The following is a 21,651-nucleotide window of genomic DNA, read 5'->3' as shown; positions in this document are numbered from 1 at the left end:
ATTGTATTATTAAATTATACTAACAAAAAGATTTTTTTTTTACCCTGAAAAAAAATTTCCTGTCAACCCGCATTGAAATAGTATGCTGAGTTTTTGCTCTAAAATCCTCTTTTTTGTATTAGGAGAGGCATGTGCCTCGAAGTAGGGCACTAACGCTTTCAGCTCTTACTTTGAATTTCAAATTAGTATATGTGCCAGTTCCCGTATATAATTTAACAATTTTTAATCATTATTGGTAGTGTATCGAAAATTCTAATACGTTTACATACCTGCTTAAATTATATACAGAATAGTGTAAATTAATCAATACAAACTTATCTCAAAATATATGTTAGGTTTTTCTCTTGGTGTCTATCTTAACCACCATATTAGAATTACCGTGACGTCACATAGTTACGAACATTTGGAGGCTGAGAGGAGGAGAAGAGGAAACCAATACAACTTAAATAAAATTGGACCATATAATTTCAAACATATATGTATGTATATAGATTGATAAGCACATTAATCTCCCGTAGTCGGGTAGTAAATTAAAATGGAGTACACTTTCCGTGAAGCTATATTCCACGGGATCTATTTCCACAAAGGTTAATTAAGTTCTTTACAATTGTTGATAATAAAATTCAAACCTAACGTTTGAATCCTCATTGTATTATACTATAATTATTCTAGTCTTTTGGGATAGCATTCTCTTGGAGTCTGCGTAACGCACTATTTATATTCTCTTTGTCAGAGTAGTCAGAGTCTAACAGTGCTTCTACATCACCGTAGATACAAAATATTTGTAAAATATTTTAGTAAACGTTTTTAATTCAAATTTTGAAATAAATATTATCATGTTATGTAAACATTATTGACACTTTTTATCAGTGGGAACATTTCTAACTAGAGTAACTATCGTAAATTTTGCCATCTTAAACTCTTTTATAAAGAAAAAAACCCATAAAATCGAGATCACGCATACCTATCATTATTATCTGGATATTATTTAGATTTTCGATGCATCGGCATGTTGCCAGAGTGAATAAAAGTATGCGAGAAAATATATTTATTTCCCTTTTCCCGTAGATATAATTATTTAACTCTTTATCTCGGACATTTCCACATATCGTGCTAATCATACAAGTAACTCAAACCTATGTTAGTACTTAACAGCTAGAAACAGCCTTATTCTACACAAAGAATGCATTAAAATCTATTTGAGCCCGCCCTGAAGCAAGTACACTCCACCAGCTCCATCACCTCCAGAGAGAGCTGTCCAGGCTGAATACCTTTGACTGAGGGGGGTGTTGGTGCTATTCACGAGTCTGCTCATCATCATCTTGCACAAATATATTGGCGCTTGCGGATGATCGCGTAGCATGATAGGCTGCATGAATGTGATCTCCGAAATTCAAGCGACTATCAAAGGTTCTTCTTCTTCTTTTGATTTATGGCTTTTCGTAGTGCCAAAACAGCACAATGTACTTTGCCAGTGTCAAGTAGCTTGGAAAAGGCACGAACTAGAGTGGTCAGTAAAGAAAAAGAAATGTCTATTTCATAACTTCGACCTGCAATAGTAGTTGTTAGTGAAATGACCTAAGTACGCATGAATTTAAAAATCATTTGAAGATAAAATAGAATTCAAATTTTATATCCAAAATATAAAAATCATAGTTTAAATTTGTTAATTTTAATAAATTTGCATAGATGTTTAACATACCGACTATACACTGACATTAACACACACTCGGCATTTAAGGGACGAGGAATTTTAGAAGGAAGTATATCATACAGATTAAAGGGCAATTTCGGGCAGGAAAAAAGGATATGTGAGAACTATCAAAGGTTAAACCGAAGTACTTGACTGTCATTGTCAATGGCGGTCGAATAAGACCCTTTTGTCCCTGAGGTAAGCGCGAGCTCGTCTGGTGCTAAGCACTGCCGCGTTTTTATCCGGGTTCACCTCTATGGCTCTATCGAACTATATGCGGAACCAAGCGCCTAGGCACTCGGTGGCTTTTTGAAGATGACATATGATCCGCGGTATGGTACAAAGTTTTATTTTCGTAGTATAGGTAGCTAACATATTGTCATCATCCCCTTTCAATATCGCTGATGTCATAAAGGCGTTCGGTTATGACGCCGAAGTATGTGAACACGCAGATATTCAAGCCTCATTTCATACCAATTTGATAAAACCTTAAACAAGCCACCCAAGCCTGTTTATTCTTCTTGGTCAAAATACTTGAAAGTCTGTGGCCCGAAGCCTTATACTGTTTGAATCCTCTCTGCCTTCAAGAATACTTTTGTTTTGAATCTGTATTCGGTGGTTATGTTTTCAATAAAAAAATAAACCTAATTTTGTAGAAAAAAAATAAAAGCGGTGCTGCATTTAATTTTATTTCTTGTTTGTTCTTAGAAATTCTAATCAGATTTTTTATTAAATGAGTGTTTAAATTAACGTTTAAAGAATGGCTTATCATTACGTCGTTACTGCTCAAAAACCGACTGCAGTTACAGCATGTATAACAGGTAACTAGATTCCGTCCTTACTTCCTATTTTACTGGGAGAGATTCTATATTCAATCAGCATCTTGCTATGAGTTTGCTCGACTTTACAGTCATCCGTTCCATCCTTCGAACGAATTAGTTAAGCTCGTTAAAATTCTAATATTAAAATAGGTTATCCATTCGTCCAAACACCGTCGTTATATAGATTTTAAATAATTATTTGTATCACAAACGTAGTATTTTGGATTATTTTACGTTTCTTTACATGGGCCTGTGGATGCGCGTCTTAATTCCTAATCGACATCAACGGAAATTCGCTTTCGGAATTCATAACAAAGTTGATCAAAAACAATAGGAATCAATACTAAAGGCAAATGTTAGGTTATTGTGAACTTGTCTCATAGAGTTATGTTTGGAACCCTCGTTAAATTAACAAATAACAAACAACTCCCATGAAATGAAATTTAAAAAATCTTTATTGGAATAGGCTTTCCTACAGGCTTCCAAAGGGTGCTATGAGTTTTTCATACATTATTTTTGAATTATTGATGTGAAACAGCTATTGGTATAACATCATCATCGACAGCCCATTAAACTCCCACTGCTGGGTATAGACCTTGTCTCTCAAGAGAAACAGTTTTAAAGTCTATCTGCTATGCTGCTCCTATATAGTTTGATGGGCTTTAACAGCGGGACTAATATCTTAACCTGTTCATCATCCCGTTGCCTCCAATTTCCTAACTCTATGCTATTAACATGCTTGAAACCAAGACCTTGTAATCTGTAGTTGGACATGTTAACCAATACTGCATGAAACTCTCTTGTATTTTCATCTTATGTATTACATTAATGTTATTATAATTAAAGTAATAAGAAATATATATATATATATATATATATATATATATATAATGTTGATTTATTACAATATCAATTACACCATTAGCTTGTATCAATGGAAAGTATGTAAAACATATTCAAATAGCATTGCGAAATTCTAATAAATACATTTATAATAGGCTCCCAAAAACAGCACAACAACAATTTGCACAGAGTATTTTCTAGTCATATATGCAACTTTACTGAGCTGCGAGAGGTTAGCTTATTAGTAGTTATCTTTTAGTTCAATAATATCAGCAGCATTACCACATAGTAAAATTCCATATGACATAATGCTGTGAAAGTAACTTAAATAGACTAGCCTAGCAGTATCTATGTCTGTCATGTGGCATATCTTTACTGCATAGGCAGCAGAACTGAGCCTGTTTGATAAATTATTTACATGAGGGCCCCATTAAAGTTTAGAATTATAAACACATAGACACATGATAGTATTTTAAGGACTAAGTTCAGTGGCATGCAATTCATAAATGCACAAAAGCTCTGCCTACCCTAAAATTTTTGTATAACTCATAAATGTGAAGGACTTTTCTATTTTATGGCCTGTTCCTTCTTTATGCATACCCTGGTCAAAAACTCCGTGCACACCACAGACTAAGTTATACCGAGTGGTTTAAGAGGTGATAGGATTGTGGAAAGGACTTCGGCTACACATTCGGGGGTCTGAGTTCGAAACCCAGAATGCACCTCTTAACTATCTTTCTGTGGTGGACTACTGCTTAAATTCTTCTTATTGTGATATGACAATGATATTGATGATAATGTTATATCATCCATTCAATAACATCTTGACAGATACACATTCTTTCAACAATCCAACAATAGTGTGCCAAAACATAAATTATTTTTATGATTTCAGGAAATTTCACTTCACCCACCGACCTGAACCTTCTGGTTGCGAAGGTGTCTCGTCTGGAAATGTATCTGGTGACACCAGAAGGACTTCGCCCCATGAAAGAGGTTGGGCTATATGGAAGAGTGGCTAAGATGAAGCTATTCAGGCCTCCAGTAAGTATAATCTCTCTAAAGCATATAGGCCCTGAGCTAGTCTGCGGAACACCCAATATCCTAGTGCAATTCACACTACAAACCTATTGTAACCACTACACACTCATTCGCTGGAGACAACTCACAGGAATGAAGTAATGAAAACCATTCAACAAAGTTAATAAATAAAAAATATAAATAGGACAATACAAACATTGCCATCTATCCCCAAGTAGCGTAAGCGTAGCTTGTGTTATGGGTACTAAGATGACTGATGAAAATTTTAATGAATAATATGCATAAATACTACCTTCCTTTCTATGTTTTTTCCTTTTGCATCTTTGGTTGCCCAGAAGAAATCACTATGCAGTGATAAGGCCACCAAACTGTACTCTCTTCCCCTAAGTTTATATCTCTGTAACTACTTTTACCGAAATAATACTTCATAGGCTTTAGAAGTAGATTATGTACTGTCTCTTAGGCTTTTCTGTAAGAGCGAAAGCCAAATAGTTTTTGAGTAAACCACTGCTTTAGTTTTTATTAGAAAAACTCAGATAAAGCCCTTATATCTATAGTGTACTTGCGTACCTAGCCCGCATCGCCGGGCTAGATTTTGCTTTATTTTATTTAAAGAACTTACATCATAAAATTTTTAATTTAAGTCTCATAATATATTCTCATAATATATTATATTAAATCATTTATTTCTCTCCGTATTCATTCTCTTCTATTCTCTTTTTTGGAGTGGATGAAGATCATTTTCTACACCCACGTACACCCAACAATAGAATATCATCATAGTAAATAAAAGCTGTATTTGACAGTTTGACAGTTCAAAAATAGGAGTGCTCCGATCGTCACCAAACTTTACAGGATTACTCGCCAGGTCAATCCGGAGATTCCCTGAAAGTTTCATTGAAATCGGTCCAGCCGTTTCGGAGCCTATACGGAACATACCCACACACTTTCTCTTTTATATATATTGATTGACATAGATAGTATATTTATTATATTTATTTATTTCAGTACGAGAAAAAAGACCTTGTTTTCATATTGACCGCCCGCTACAATGCAATGATACTAGAATGGAGGATGGGAACAAACGGAGAACTAGAAGTTGTCACCAGAGCCCATGGGAATGTGGCTGATAGGATCGGCAAGCCTTCAGAAAATGGCATACTCGCAGTGATCGACCCACAGGCGAGGGTAATCGGCTTACGATTGTACGATGGACTGTTTAAAATTATACCTCTGGATAAAGATTCTACAGAGCTTAAAGCTGCTAGTTTAAGGTAACATTATTATTTTTTAATTAAATGAGTATTTTATTCACTTTATTGCGCAATCAATTTAAAAACATAAAATTAACGATTATTCATTGTAAAGACAACATCTCCTGAGTATGCTTTCGGAGCGAAACATGCTTAGAGGGTAAATTACCGAAGACCGAAGAAGAACCGTAGAAGTATAAAGATTGAAGAAATTATAAATTACACCATACAGCTTCTCCTGCGTTTCGCGACGTATAGCAAATTAAGCTTCACAGCAATTCCCAGGAATCCCAGCACGCACCTCTAACTTTTCTAATTTATGTGCGTTTTGAGTAATTAAAATATCACTTGCTACTACGGTGAAGGAAAACGTCGTGAGGAAACCTGCATGCCTGACTGTTCTACATGTTCTTAAAGGTGTGTTGAGTCCACCAATCCGCGCTGGGCCAGTGTGGTGGAAAATGGGCTTAACCACTTCTCATTGTGGGAGGAGACCCGTGCCCTGGGTCGGTATGGGTTAATATAATGATGATGATGGTAGCAAATCTCACATTTGGCACTGTAGTTTGTGGTTCCATACCTGAACCATGAACAAATCTTAATTATGCTAGTACTAGCTACTGTTTGACATTGCCCTGTGTACAGAACCCTTTGTGTGCAATTCCAACTTGCACTTCGCCGGGTTTTAGGGTTCTACACCCAAAGGTCAAAACGGGACCTTGCTAAGACTCTGCTTTTCGTCTGTCTGTCTGTCTGTCTGTAAGTCACCAAGCTGTATCTCATTAACCTAAGTAGACAGTTACAATTTTCACAGATGATGTATTTGTGTTGCAGCTACAACTAAAAATACAAAAAATCTACATCACATCCTGAGGAAACCATCATCATCACAAAACATCATGAGGAAACCTTAATGCCTGAGAGGTCTCCAGAATGTTCTCAGATGTGTGTTGAGGCCCCCAATCTGCACTGGGCCAGCGTGGTTGACTACGGCCTTAGCCCCTTCTCATTGTGGGAGGAGACCCGTGCTCTGTAGGGCCAATAATGGGTTGATATGATGATGATGTTATTTAATGGGGCATATAAGACATATAAGACATATATTTGTTTAGATAATGGTACGCAACCCTGCGTGTGCAAGCCCGACTCGCACTTGGCCAGTTTTTTTTAATACAGCTGTATGATTGCGAATAATAATAATTATCTGTGTGAAAGCATTAAAAAGTTTATTTCCTTTTTTTGTTTTAGGTTGGAAGAATTAAATGTTTACGATTTAGAATTTCTGCACGGCTGCTCGAATCCTACTTTAATTTTAATACACCAAGATCTCAATGGAAGGCATATAAAGGTAAGCAATCTTCACCGGCAACCACACCCTTCAAATCAGTACACAGAAATTTGTAGCATTGTCGCAAGGTGGCCTGGCTTTCGGTATTCTATAAGATATATTTTGGAGAGTGAGCTCTAGAACTGTTTGATCTAGTTCCCCCTTACCATTTTACCATTGAACCGAGGCACCGTTAGGAGGATATATGCTTTAATAACATGATACTGAAGGTAATATTAGATCTACCTTTACCTAAGTTTAAACAATATATTAAAACACATTTAACCGAATCGTTACTACACGATTGATGAATTCCTTAAAGACAAGGCTGCTTGGAAGCAGGCCACTCTGCTCTCATCTCTCACAAAACAGAAAAGTTTTAAAGATTTTTCAACTATAAGAGCAATCTGCCGAGTTTCTTGCCGGCTCTTCTCAGTGGAATCAGCCTTCCGAACCGGTGGTAGAGTGACAAACAGACTGACTTGACGTTTCAAAAGTGCTTATAAACTAGGCCTACTTGAAATAAATGAATCTTGAATTTGATCTTTGATTTGATATAACCATTTGGTTTTAACCAGGGTAGGCATCTAGCAGCGCGACAGCATAAAATTGTAAAAGCCTCCTTATGACCGAGTTATATAACAACAATTGGGTAGGCAGTGCTTTGGTATATGTATGGAGTGTACGCCACTGGATATACCACGGACGCGTACGAAGCGCTTTGCATCTTCGTATCGGATTCGCACCGCAAGGATCTGGAATATCCTTCCAGCTTCCTTTTTCCCCAGTACCTATAATATGAGTACCTTCAAATCAAGAATGAATAGGCACGCGTTCCACCTTAGGCTGTATCATCACTTACCATATACTGCGTGATTGCAGTCAAGCGCTCGTCTATAAACATACATTAAAAAAAATTACAATTTTAAATGTATGTGTATTTTAATTTGTATTTTTGATTTTTAATTTTTTAATTTGCTTGGGGGCAGGAATAATAATGGTGATTGTTCACCCCAAACAAGCTATAGTAATACTTACACTCAATATTTTGCAACTTATATAATGTAAACAATCCTTTTGTAACTTATTAGTGTAAAGTTTTAACTTCAAATAGGTAACCTATAGTTATTTCACAGAAATTTAAAATGTTTTATGCAACGTGTAACAGAATTATGAAAAAATATCGAAAGATGCATGCATATGTTTCATAAGGAATGAAAAAAAAAAAATATATATATTTGTATATATTTAATATTGGCATTGCCCCTCTGGATGGCCAAACTAATTCGTTGGCCAAGGTAACTGCCCGCTCTAGGATCACCGGTAGACTCGATAACCCTTTTCGATAATTCTTTGAAAAGGGCTCTTGCCTCCGGACCCCACGGTCCCAAAGTCTACTCCAAAAGGCACAAAAATGAAGCTGCTATCCAGGTTTTCATATTTATATATATTTTTTTTTGGGCAATGCTGCCAGCATCTTAGGAACTGTGCCTCGCTGCGGTGGTTTCGAGGACGTTTTAGATTTTATTTAGTTTTTAAATAGTTTATTTTAGGTTATAGTTATGTATTAATAAAAATTATATTTTAATAAAAAAGAAATAATAAAAAAAATTAAAAAAAAAAAAAAAAAAAATATATGTGCAGCAATATAAAAATATATTAAAAAATAACAAATATATTAAATCAAAAAAAGCATATTTATATTTTCATACAAACAAATTCAAAGCTTTCTTAGTGTGTACTTTGAACAATATAGAGAACTCTCAGACATGCAGGTTTCCTTCCGATGTTTTCCTTCACTGTTGAAGCAAGCTGTATTTTAATCGCATAAAAAGCACATAACTTAGAAAAGTTAGTGGCGAGTGCTGGGATTCAAACTCCGCTCCCCGAAAGTTAAGCCGATATCCTCATCACTGGGCTATCGCCGCCGTTTTTCACCCATTCACTCATCACTAATATTTTGCTTCTTTTTTTTCAGACACACGAAATTAACTTGAGAGATAAAGAATTTATAAAGATACCGTGGAAACAGGATAATGTGGAGACAGAGGCGTCTATATTGATACCAGTGCCCAGTCCATTAGGTAAGACTTTTCTTTTTATTGCACTACCAAGTTATCCATTGACATTTTTTTTTTTTTGTTACCGTTACTAGACTAGCGCTTGACCACAGTCTCACCTAGTGGGAAGTGAAGATGTGGTCTAAGATGAGACAAGCTTTCCTAGAAGATGCCTATTCACTCTTGTCCTAAAGATACCCAGGCTGTAAGAATTACATAAATTACACCTTGTGATAAATTGCTGCTCTATTTATAGATATATCCATCTGTTCAATCCCTTTTTTTTATTCCACTACAAGTTATACCTTGACTGCTAACACAGCTGTTGATAAGTGATGATGCAGTCTAAGATGGTAGCGGGCTAACCTGTTAGTGTTATGGCACCCCGCATCACTAAGGGTAATAGGCAGAAGCTTAAAAAACATAACAGACAGAATCTTTAGTAGAAAAACCAAGACCGATAATTTTTTTGCCTGATCGGCGATTCAAACCCAGTACCTCGTGATCTGCAGTTGCACATGATAACCACTAGGCCAACGAGGCAGTTTTTTTTTTTTAATAAATTGTATGTATTTCGTAGGTGGTGCAATTGTGATCGGTCAGGAGTCAATAGTGTACCACGATGGACAGAGCTACGTGGCCGTCGCTCCTCCACAGATAAAGGTAAAAGTTTAATGAATGAATTAATTAATGAAGTTTCCATGCCGCAGTAATGAGTGCTGCGGTTATTTTTTTAGTAAAAAATCGACTGTCATTGCAAAAATCCGCGTATTTCAATAATACTTATATATAGGCGAGCCTAAAACAAACAGTATATTTATTTTTATCCAGTACAGACGAACTTCAATGATAATAAAATCATTGATAGAAGTCCATCTGTGCATCTATTTATGTTAGATCAGTGGTAGATTTGACGCTCCAAAAAGAATCGAGCAGAAGTCAGCATTGCCAATGCTGGATGCACGTATTGCACAATTAACAACAGCCTTAAATGAGACACTAGCGTCCAATTACCAATACCAGTATGGGCTATTATCTCGCTTAACAAACATAGGTACTTAAAACAGATATAACATTTTAATTTGAGCTATTCTGTTATATTCTTTTCTATTCCATTCTATTCGGTTCTGTTCTGTTCTGTTCTATTCTACTCTTTTTTGTTCTATTCTGTTCTGATCTATTCCATTCTATTCTGCTCTGTTCTGTTCTGTTCTTTTCTACTCTGTTCTGTTCTTTTCTCTTATATTCTATTCTGTTTTTTTCTGTTTTATTCTGTTCTATTCTGTTCTATTCCGTTCTATTCTATTCTTACGTTACTTTCGTAAAAAGTAACGTTTATTTTTGATTAATTTTGTTTAAAAACGCCCTTAGAGCTGTTCTGTTATAGATAGTAAGTCTGTGTATTTTGGTTTGTTAGAAAAAGTTGTATTTATTGTTTTTTAACAATATTTCATTATTTTTATCTTTGTGTATATAATATAGTAGGTTATAGCCTACTATATTATATACACAGGCTTATTTGTTTAATTTATTAGTTTTTACCTCATTAATACCTTTATTTAAAACTGTCACCTTCATAAATTTCTCTTTTTTGGCCGAGCAATCAAATTTGGCAATCTATTAACTGGGTCGCCCGGATACAGGTCGCCTAGTGTGGGGTCCACAGGTTATCAATAATAAGAGGCAAATATCAATATAATGTGCATTCAGCTTTACAAATATGTTTACCAATTTATGTCATATTGTTTTACTTTTTGTGTTGTATTTCTTTTTCTTTCTACTATTGTATTGATATTCTGTGTAACATTTTTGATCCAATAAATTATTATTATTATTATTATTATTATTATTATTATTTTTAAGTTTCTCGAATGTCCTTTCGACCGTAAAAGCTTTGAAAATAGTTTAAGTATTACTACAGTCAGTTTTCCCAAAATAAAAGACTACCTACCTTCGGACTGTAATTGCTCCTTCAAGTGCTATTATTTCTGCTTTGTCAAGCAATCCGGACTGCACTTTTGGATTGTAATTATTTATAGTTATCTTTTGTTATTGTTCTTATTGTAATATTACTTTTGTTATTAAACCGGAGCATCGTCAGGAGATGTTGACTTGCTCCGGTTTCGGAGCGAAACGTGCGTAGAGGGTGTATTGCCGAAGATCTGTTTGGTGTGGAGTAAAAGGATTGAAGAAATTATAAATTACACCACGCAGATTCTCCTGATTTTCGCGGAGTATAGCAAATTAAACATAACTTTGATAAATTATACACTTTATTTGTACACCACAAATAGGAAAAAACACAATTAAGTGAGAGTTAATTGCTAATATTGTGTTTTATATACGTTAATCCAGTTGACTCCAATAAGCTGCTACTGCAGAGTGGACGGTCGCGGGCTACGGTACTTGCTGGGCGATATAGCCGGACGCTTGTTCATGTTGCTGCTGGAATTGCAGGAGAAAATGGACGGCACACAAACTGTCAAGGATCTGAAGGTGGAGTTCCTTGGTGAGTCTATTTTTCACAGTAGCAACGCCTATGAATATACCAACATTTCGTGAGGCATGCAATGATCATGGCTTGCAACGTGCCGCTCTGTGTCCATCAAACCTGAGGCCAGTAGCGTGCACAAGAATTCGGACCAGGGCAAGCATAACGAACTAAAATGACATAAAATGGCAAAAAATAAATAAATCGCAAAATACCCCTTCGTTGCCAGTTATATGAAATAAATAAATATACTACGACAGTAAACACATCGCTAGATAGATAGCATAGATTTTTAATCCAGATTTAATTTAGTAATAAGATAAACCCTTAACCAAAATAATTTGTAACGCCGTTGGATTACTAGTAAATAAATAAATCGTCATCTAGTAGTAAGCGTAACTTGTGTTATGGGTACTAAGATGACTGATGAATATTTTTATATATAATATACATAAATACTTATAATATAGAGATAAACACCCAGACACTAAAAAACATTCATGTTCATCGCACAAGCATTTTCCAGCTGTGGGAATCGAACCCATGGCCTTGGACTCGGACAGCAGAGTCGCTGTTCACTGCGCCAGTCGGTGGTCCATAGGCGGAAATGTTAGGGTAGGCAGCGCTTTTGTGCATGTATGACGTGCAGGCCACTGGCTGTGGCGTAGGTGTTAAACCCCATTGGTAATGATACGTTCAGACCAGTACACAGCCATGCCGCTAGGCAGCATGAATAAGTATGGCGGAAGAACGCCCCAGGGTGAGCTCTGTCACGAATTGCTCTACTAATATTAGTTTTTTCTTGGAACTTGGAACTTGTGGTAACAATTATTCATTATTATTTATTTATTTGTATAACACTTTACCAATTCATCTCCCCAGGCTACTTTTATAACATAATTACACAAAAAAAATATATATACTTATTACTTTATTACTAATATTATAAATGTCAATGTAAGTTTGTTTGTTACGCTTTCACGCAAAAACTACTTAACCGATCCTCATGAAACTTTGTACACATATTCTTGCAAGTGTTAGAAGTAATATAGGATACTTTTTATCCCGACATTAAGCTCGGTTCCTTTGGGAGAGGGGATGAAAGTGTTTGACGATTTTACACCATAACTCCGACAAATTATAACCGATTTAAATATTTATTGTTGTAATATAGAGGTTTTAATATGTGTTTAATTTTGCCCAAACTGTGTAGATCTGATGAATGTGGTTGGAGATAGAGGACAGAACTCTTCTGCGGACAGCAGCAAACCCCTCATTTAAGGCTTTGCGATACGGAATACTTAAAATTTTTTTAGAACTACAACTAAATTGAATGTCACATCAAAAAACAAAAACTAACGCAGACGAAGTCGCAGGCAACAGCTAGTATAAATAAATATAAATAAATCACACTCATAAGTAAAAATAACAATACAAATTACTTTTTTTGTAACATTAATTGAACATTGGAATGCTCTTGGCATAGCCGCGTTTCAAACAAGCTGTTTCGTTACCATAAACTTAATTACAATCGAAATATCTTGCACCACGGTTGTCTATTACAAATGTTTAACATCGTCACCGTCAGATCCAAAATTAGGAGTCTGAATTCCCACTGTAGCACGGGCCACCAGGTGCGAGTTGCTACACAAGTCTTATATTAAAAAAATATATGAGGAAAGCAAAAATTAAATAGTTAACCTTTCTTTTAATTCCAGGTGACATCCCTATACCAGAATGCATGACGTATTTGGACAACGGAGTGGTGTTTGTCGGGTCCCGCCTGGGAGATTCGGCCTTAGTCCGGCTGTCGGCCACCAGGGACGAAGCCAGCCAGTACGTGCTGCCAATGGAGACGTTCACAAGCCTAGCGCCCATCCTGGATATGTGCGTCGTGGATCTTGAGAAACAGGGACAAAACCAGCTCATCACTTGCTCGGGTATTTTATTTAAATAAATAATTAATCTCATTGTTAACTTTAAATTTATGTTGAAAAAGAGCAATCTGCTGAGTTTCTTACCGGCTCTTCTCGTTGGAATTGCCTTCCGAACCGGTGGTAGTGTCACTACAAACCGACTCACTTGACGTTTTAAAAGTGCTTATAAACTAGGCCTACTTGAAATATATGAATTTTAAATTGAATTCCAAAAGTTATTAGTTACTATTACTTTAAAAGCAGATTTGTTGTGGAAACTTTGCTTTCTCAATCGGTCGGCGTGGTTGCTAAAAAACTCTAGTTTCACAGGAAGACAAGATATAGTAGTTAGGCGCCTTTGATCTAGTGATAAATGCCGACATGGACAAATCAGTATAAAGAGATTATTCTGCCGTGGTAAAGCTGAAATGCCGTTACCTACCAAAACCTTGTTTCGAGATATCACGTGAAAACCGTGGGGAAAATTTAAAATGATGCTTTTTTTTAATGACAACATTTATTTAAAACTTGAAGGTACCAAAAAATAGATCAGTCCTGTCGCGTAGCGTAGGTACTATGCGTGTGTCGGTCTTTAACTTCGATAGGGTTGTCATAAACACTTAATTAATTAAGTGAATTAAGTTGTATGGAAATTGAATATGCTTCTTTCGATTTAATATTTTTACAGGGCGATTCCTTTTAAAATATACTTATTATATATTATATATATTTGACGGCCGACTGGCACAGTGGGCAGCGACCCTGCTTTCTGAGTCCAAAGCCGTGGGTTCGATTCCCACTACTGGAAAATGTTTGTGTGATGAGCATATGTGTTTTTCAGTGTCTGGGTATTTATATGTTTCTAAGTATTTTTGTACCTAAATATAATTTATAAAACTATTCATCAGTCATCTTAGTACCCATAACACAAGCTACGCTTACTTTGGGGCTAGGTGGCGATGTGTCTATTGTCGTAGTATATTTATTATTTATTATTTATTGTGTTACTATTAGTGTTATTGTGTGACTGCTTTCTGAGTCCAAGGCCGTGGGCTCCATTCCCGAAGCTGGAAAGTGTTTGTGTGATGAACATGAATGTTTTTCAGTGGCTGGGTGTTTATATGTATACTAGCGTACCCAGCTTGCTTCGCCGGGCTAGATTTTGCTTAATTTTATTTAAACAATAAACTTATATCATTAAATTAATTAAAACTTATATAATATATTAAATCATTTATTTCTCTCCGTATTCATTCTCTTCTATTCTCTTCTCGAGCGGGTGAAGATCATTATCTACACCCATGTACACCCAACAATAGAATATCATCATAGTAAATAAAAGCTGTATTTGACAGTTTGACAGTTCAAAAATAGGAGTGCTCCGATCGTCACCAAACTTTACAGGATTACTCGCCAGGTCAATCCGGAGATTCCCTGAAAGTTTCATTGAAATCGGTCAAGCCGTTTTGGAGCCTATACGGAACATGCCCACACACTTTCTCTTTTATATATATAGATAGATGTAAATTATTCATAAAAATATTCATCAGATATCTACCCATAGCACAAGCTGACTCTTACTTTGGGGTACTTATGATCGTAGTATATTTATTTATTTATTATTTTTGTTATTATGTACTCTTCAACATTATTTCGTAATTCTGTTACACGTTGTATAATTAATTATCTTTGTTTGTTGAGTGTATGTAATATGTTTTTTGCATCTTGCAGGCGCATTCAAAATGGGCTCGCTGAGGATCATCCGCAACGGCATCGGCATACAGGAGCAGGCACTCATCGACCTGCCCGGCATCAAGGGCATGTGGGCGCTGACACTGGCGCCCGCCTCGCAGTACCACGACACGCTCGTGCTGGCCTTCGTGGGGCAGACACGGTGAGGCCACTGCTGACTCATGATTAGCATATCATTGAATTTTTCCCTAACCCCGACGCAAAACGACAGGGTGATGTTATATATTGTGTGCGCGTGCGTGTACGTGTACGTGTGCGTGTGCGTGTGCGTGTCTGAGAACATCGACATGCGGTGCAGGCCTCCGTGGGGCAGACACGGTGAGACCGCTGGGACTGCAGACGGCATTTTGACGGCCGATTGGCGCAGTGGGCAGCGACCCTGCTTTCTAAGCCAAGGCCGTGGGTTCGATTCCCACAACTGACAATGTTTGTGTGATGAACATGAATGTTTTTCAGTGTCTGGCTGGATTATTCATCAGTCATCTTAGTACCCATAACACAAGCTATGCTTACTTTGGGCCTAGATGGCGATCTGTGTATTGTCGTAGTATATTTATTTATTTATTTTATTTACCATGATCAGCATATCATTGCCTTTTCCCTACCCACGACGCAAAGCGCCGGGGTGTTTTATGTTGTGTGCGTGTGCCTGTGTGTGTGTGTATGTGTGTGTGTGTGAGTGAGTGTGTGAGTACCACGACACGCTGTTGCTGGCCCCGTGGGGCAAACCAGGCGAGGCCGCTGAAACTACAGTAACTGCACCATGATCAGCATATAATTGCCTTTTCCCTACCCTCGACGCAAAGCGACGGGGTGTTATATATTGTGTGCGCGTGTGTGTGGGTGTGCGTGAGTGTGTGTTTGTGCGTTTGCGTGTGCGAATGTAATGACACGCGGTACTGGCCTTCGTTGGGCAGACCAGGTGAGACCGTTGAATGAACTGCTTCATGATCAGCCTATTTAGTTTAAGGTACAACTTTAACGAGCTCAACTTTAATGTATGAGCTTATGTTTGACGTGATTTTTTTTATTTGCTTTTTTTTCAATTTGTGTGTGAGGATTGTCCGAGCCGTCATTTACGCCTATAGAAACGCAGTGCGTACGCGTTTGTGCGCGTGTGTGCGTGCGTGTGTTACGTATTTGCGTATGTGTGTCGGTGTGTGTGTGTGTGCATGAGTGTCATTCATGGCACACTACCGCGCGAACGGAAAAACAATGTCTAAGCATGGATTTTGTAGCTTTAAAGTAGTTGTTTTTAGTTATAACTAAATTTCATACACGCTTTTCGTAAAGTCAAGATTTTAATTCAGAGTTCTAATGGTCATTGTTGACAGAGTATTAACACTGAACGGGGAAGAAGTAGAAGAGACCGATATTAAAGGCTTCGTCTCAGACCGTCAAACCTTCTTCACGGGGAACGTCTGCTACGATCAACTGATACAGGTGAGAATTTCTTTTTTGGAATGAAAACTTTTTTAGGCCTTATGAGCACTTTTTGAATGAAAAAATCAGAGATCTTGCGTCATCGCCACCGCAAGCATCCCATGAGATAAATATATACACTGTCTGTATACAATAGGTAGATAGATTTAGTTTCAGTTCTCAATAAATCTCGCAATTTTTTTTTGTATTTCACTACTTGTTAAGCCTCGACTGCAATATGGGCTGGTGGCAAACGTGCAGTCTAACATCGTTTTTCAGCGGCCGAAATAAGAATGGCGATTGTAATTCCCGGACGAGCTGCCACAAAAAGCTCCACTACTACAAAACTACTACAACTACTGGGAGCGGTAATAGCCCAGTGGGTAGGACTTTGACTTCACTTTCGGTGGGGGCGAGTTCGAATCCTAGCACGCACCTCTAATTTAAAATTTTCTAAGCAATTAAAATATCATTTGCTTCAACATCGTGATGAAACTTGCAAACCTGAGATTTCTTCATAATGTTCTCAAAGGTGTGTACAGTCCACCACTCGGCACTGGATCAGCGTGGTGGACTACGGCCTTATCCCATCTCTTTGTGGGCGGAGACCCGTGCTGTAGTGGGCCGGTGATGGGTTTAAATAATAATAATAATTATTTATTTGCCAAATTGTGGGTACATAACAAGAACACTTTTTCAACATTTCATTAAACACACCCTTCACAATCGACAGTCACAGACAGTGTGCAAATGTTTATAAAAATAAAAAATAAAATATAAATTACATTATATTACAAACAAATGGACCTAAGCTTGACTGAATGGGATGTTAGGGATGGCTCAAAAAAAAAAGGGTAGACAAAGAAAGCGGTGTTCATGATATCAAGCAGACGGCAGGCATACTATGGTCAAGGAAAGCTCGGAACTGGCACACTTGGAGGCCTATGCGTAAGGAAACGCGCTAATTACTATTAACTAAAGTGCGTGATATTAGTGTTAATAATTTAAATTTACATAATGTACAATTCAAAATCAAAAAAAATCAAAATTCAAAAAAATTCAAAATTCATTTATTTCAAATCGGCCTAATATAAGCACTTTTGATACGTCAAGTCTGTCTGTGTGTAGTGACTCTACCACCGGTTCGGAAGGCAGATTCTACCGAGAAAAAGCCGGCAAGAAACTCAGCAGTTGCTCGTCTCCAATTTCAACAATTTACATTTTACATTTTAAAATTCATTTTTCTATCTTGTACATACCGTATATCAGCAATAAAGGCTTTATTTATTTATTTTACATTACAATTTTAAGAATAAAAATACGTAATAATGTGATTTTAAATTAATTAAATGATGATGATGACTCAAATTTGTTGATGGGTTGCAGGTGACGGACGAAGGCATCCGGCTGATAGCGCGTAATGACGGTGCGGACGCGTGGGCGCTGGCCGCACAGTGGTCGCTGAGCGGCGTGTCGGTGGTCGCGTGCTCGGACACGCGAGTGGTGGCCGCCTCGGGCCCGCGCCTCTACCTCGTGGCCGTGGGCGAGCGGGCGCTCACGCTTCTAGCGTAAGTGACAACAACCCCAGTCTTTAAATTTCTAAGTAATTCATGTATTCAATTTGATTTCGTAGGTTGCCTGGTAGAGATGGCCGCTTTTAAGCGATTAGGCCGCCTATTGCACCTTTTCTCCTTTTTTTTTTTTTTTTCTAATGCTTGTTTATTTTTTTATTTGGTGTACAAAAAAGTGTATTTTCATTTCATTTCATTTTCGCCAATTTTACGTACTCGTGTGGATGTACGTAAAGAGTTAATTATTGTATACACGGAAAATTCTGTGTTAGATATTCAATTAACATTTTCAAATAACAATGCGAGATGTCAAGGTCTAACTTTTAGTGAATTAAAAAAAAACAATAACTCTTCGTGAACAGTGAAGTCTGCATGGAGGAGGAAGTAGCGTGTCTGGACCTCGGGCCGGGGGGTGACAAAGCTCTCCTGGGCGTCGGCTTGTGGAACGACATCTCGCTGAGGGTGCTTCGGTTGCCAGACCTCAAGTCTTTGCATACAGAGAAGTTATGTGGTGGTAAGTGAGTTTTTTTATTTTATCATTAGATGACCTATTTAAATTTGTACCACCGATGAAAGTTTTACGAAGTGGTAATTCCCACAATTATGAAAGATTTATAAAATTTTTGAGCTATTCCTATTTTGAACTAAATAAAATGATAATTCAAATCTGGAGATCTTTTTCGAGTTTCAGATCATGACTCTCGAGTCAAACGTATGTAGTTTCCATTGCCTATATAATGGGAGTGTTCTGCAAATACATTCAAAAAAATACCTCCATTTGTATTCTCTGATCGTACCATGCGATGTGGCAACAAAATTAGTCCCTAACATCTGGATACGTTCGTTTGTTCGTTATTATAATTTTTGCTCCCAGAAATCATCCCTCGATCTCTACTCATCTGTGTATTGGAAGGCGTGTGCTACTTACTGTGCGCGCTTGGCGACGGGTCCATGTTTTACTTCACGGTGGACCAGGAGACCGGAATACTGAGCAACAAGAAGAAGGTCACGTTAGGAACCCAGCCAACAGTGTTGAGGAGTTTTAGGTAAACGAAGTTTTGAACCGTTTTAATTCTCTTTATTGCACAAACAAAAATATCACGGTTTACAAAAGGTGGGCTCAATGCTAAAGCATTTTCTATCAGCCAACCTTCAAACTTGCAAGAAAAACGCGAAATAAATGAATTGAAAACGATAGATAAAATACTCCTTTGGTTTGGGACCAAAGGATTATTTAGATTCGGATAAAGATAGATTCTGGACGTCTCGCTCTTCTTTATGTTCTTTAACACCTTGTGGTGCATAGACTTCTTTTTTCCAGCTAGATCTATTACGAGCAGCAAACTTAAGCGTGACTCAAGATAAATTATTTATTTTAGCCTTTATTTCCGCATCCAGAGACCGCTTTACCGGTTTTCGGATTCTGATCACTGGGATCAGAATTCGAAATTGTTGCAGGCCAACAACATACCAAAGATGTTTGGCAGGCGTTAAGGAAGACTTGCAGTAGAGGCCTGGGCCTAGGCCTCCGGCTCGCTCCTTCCGGCTCATTAATTTAGACCTAGGTCTAAATTAATGAGCCGGAAGGAGCGACCTGAGTTTTTTTTACACACCCATTATCGATAATACAAGGAACAGATCGTAACAAAATTGGAAGGATTCTGACCAAACTCCACGACGCTGGCCAAGTTTGGATTGGTTGACTTTACGCAAAATACTTATGGAGAACACTCAGGGCATGTAGATTTTGTTTCAGGGCATTTAGAGGGATATTTAATAGCTCGAAACGCACATAAGTCTTAAAAGTTTTATGTGGGTGCAATGTTTCGAACACGGTACCCGCCCAAACAAAAGGCGAAGTCTTACCCACTAGGATATCATCTCTACTTTTTTTGTGAACGTGTATTGAGGCCTCGAGGCCCATACCACGACTGTCATAAGGATGTCTCACAACTGTCCCACTACTGTCCAACGACTGTCCAGTTACGGTCATGAGCGATCTACACTTTAAATTAAGTAAGGAACGTATTAACATGAATAACAACACTTGCGCAATGTTTCAAGGTCATTGTTCACAACATTACAAGATTAATGCCCGTTTTCTACTAATGTTAACAAGGCAATGCCAATTCCTTATTAAGTGTAGCCTAGTCTAAGGAGATTCCTAGGCATACGTCTAGTTATCACCTAAGAGTCGGAGAAACATATTTTTTCTGTAGCCTAAATTTTTAGCCGATTACTAAGTTTAGTGAAAGGGCATAAATAAGCCTTTTAGAGTAGATGTACCTAAGGTACAGCAGTCAATTTTGATTTTTAATTGATCTTCTTGAAGTGCCTGTTAAACTATAAAAAACAGTTTTCCCATTACCCCGCCCTTAAATCTCTTGCTCTTAAATCTGTTACCGTGCTAAGTTAAAAACTAAAAAAAAAAATTGAGAGTGTATTAGTGAAACTTCATAACATTTTATCGTATAATATATATTTTTTTTATTATTACAAATTAATTAATGTTTATTAGATTAACAGTGATATTAATTAATAATTGCTCGTTTTAATAAAATTATTTACAAACATTTACAATCAAAACACCTTTAAAAAAAATACCATAATCACACCCACGTGTTGAACGTATTAGAAATAAATATGGCGCGTAACGGAAAAATGTGACTAACTGAAAAACGTTAAAAGATGGCGCGTAACAGATAAACGCTAGTGCGTCGATAAAGTAGTTTCACTTCAAAAACAAAAGAATTTTGTTACTCGTAGTTGCTAGAACAATTAGGAATCATTGATGTGAGCTAATAGCATAGATTGTTTCATATCTCAGTGAACCACTATCTTGCTATTTGCGATAGTAATATGATAGATACTGTTATACGTTGATATAATTAGCCTGCGAATTCTAGTATTCAAACATTTTAATTGCTATTGCTATTGTGTTTTTGCTAAAAGTTAAACATTACTTGTAATCCCAAGAATATTATATTGAACGTCCGGCGAACTGAATTGTTCATAGCTGTGACTATTGGTCATAGCTGTTATAGGTTATTTATGATACCTTTTATAGGCTATTGATGATATCTTTTATAGGCTATTGATGATAGCCGTTATAGACTATTTGTGATAGCTATTATAGGTTATTGATGATACCTTTTATAGGCTATTGATGATAACATGCAAACATTGCTTCGCCTTCAGGTCGCTGTCAACGACGAACATATTCGCGTGCTCGGACCGGCCCACGGTGATCTTCTCGTCCAACCACAAGCTCGTGTTCTCGAACGTCAACCTGAAGGAGGTCACGCACATGTGCTCGCTGAACGCGCAGGCCTATCCCGACAGGTGAGTTATGAGTTCCCACACGCCATTGGATTATGTGTAACTTTAATTGATACCATTTCTAATATTATAAATGCGAAAGTGTTTTTGTTTTGTTTATCCGTCCTGAGGCGTGTAGCCTT

At 37.2% G+C, this 21,651-nt stretch overlaps 1 protein-coding gene across 1 annotated transcript in view; it reads left to right on the top strand.

Annotated features, from left to right (window-relative positions):
• The first annotated feature begins 2,351 nt into the window (after nt 1–2,351).
• LOC120632036 (DNA damage-binding protein 1) overlaps nt 2,352–21,651 on the top strand; it is a 33,137-nt gene continuing 13,837 nt past the window's right edge. The window contains exons 1-14 of the mRNA XM_039901795.1: nt 2,352–2,514; nt 4,253–4,401; nt 5,407–5,672; nt 6,900–6,999; nt 8,957–9,062; nt 9,619–9,701; nt 11,394–11,547; nt 13,248–13,469; nt 15,177–15,339; nt 16,532–16,640; nt 18,006–18,187; nt 18,553–18,704; nt 19,065–19,236; nt 21,389–21,532. Of these exons, the coding sequence (XP_039757729.1) occupies nt 2,454–2,514; nt 4,253–4,401; nt 5,407–5,672; nt 6,900–6,999; nt 8,957–9,062; nt 9,619–9,701; nt 11,394–11,547; nt 13,248–13,469; nt 15,177–15,339; nt 16,532–16,640; nt 18,006–18,187; nt 18,553–18,704; nt 19,065–19,236; nt 21,389–21,532 (2,063 nt within the window). The 5' untranslated portion in view covers nt 2,352–2,453. The remainder of the gene's footprint in view (nt 2,515–4,252; nt 4,402–5,406; nt 5,673–6,899; nt 7,000–8,956; nt 9,063–9,618; nt 9,702–11,393; nt 11,548–13,247; nt 13,470–15,176; nt 15,340–16,531; nt 16,641–18,005; nt 18,188–18,552; nt 18,705–19,064; nt 19,237–21,388; nt 21,533–21,651) is intronic.

Source organism: Pararge aegeria, chromosome 19 (genome assembly GCF_905163445.1).
Source record: "Pararge aegeria chromosome 19, ilParAegt1.1, whole genome shotgun sequence".
NCBI lineage: Eukaryota > Metazoa > Arthropoda > Insecta > Lepidoptera > Nymphalidae > Pararge > Pararge aegeria.
This window is presented reverse-complemented; position numbering and strand designations above follow the sequence as displayed.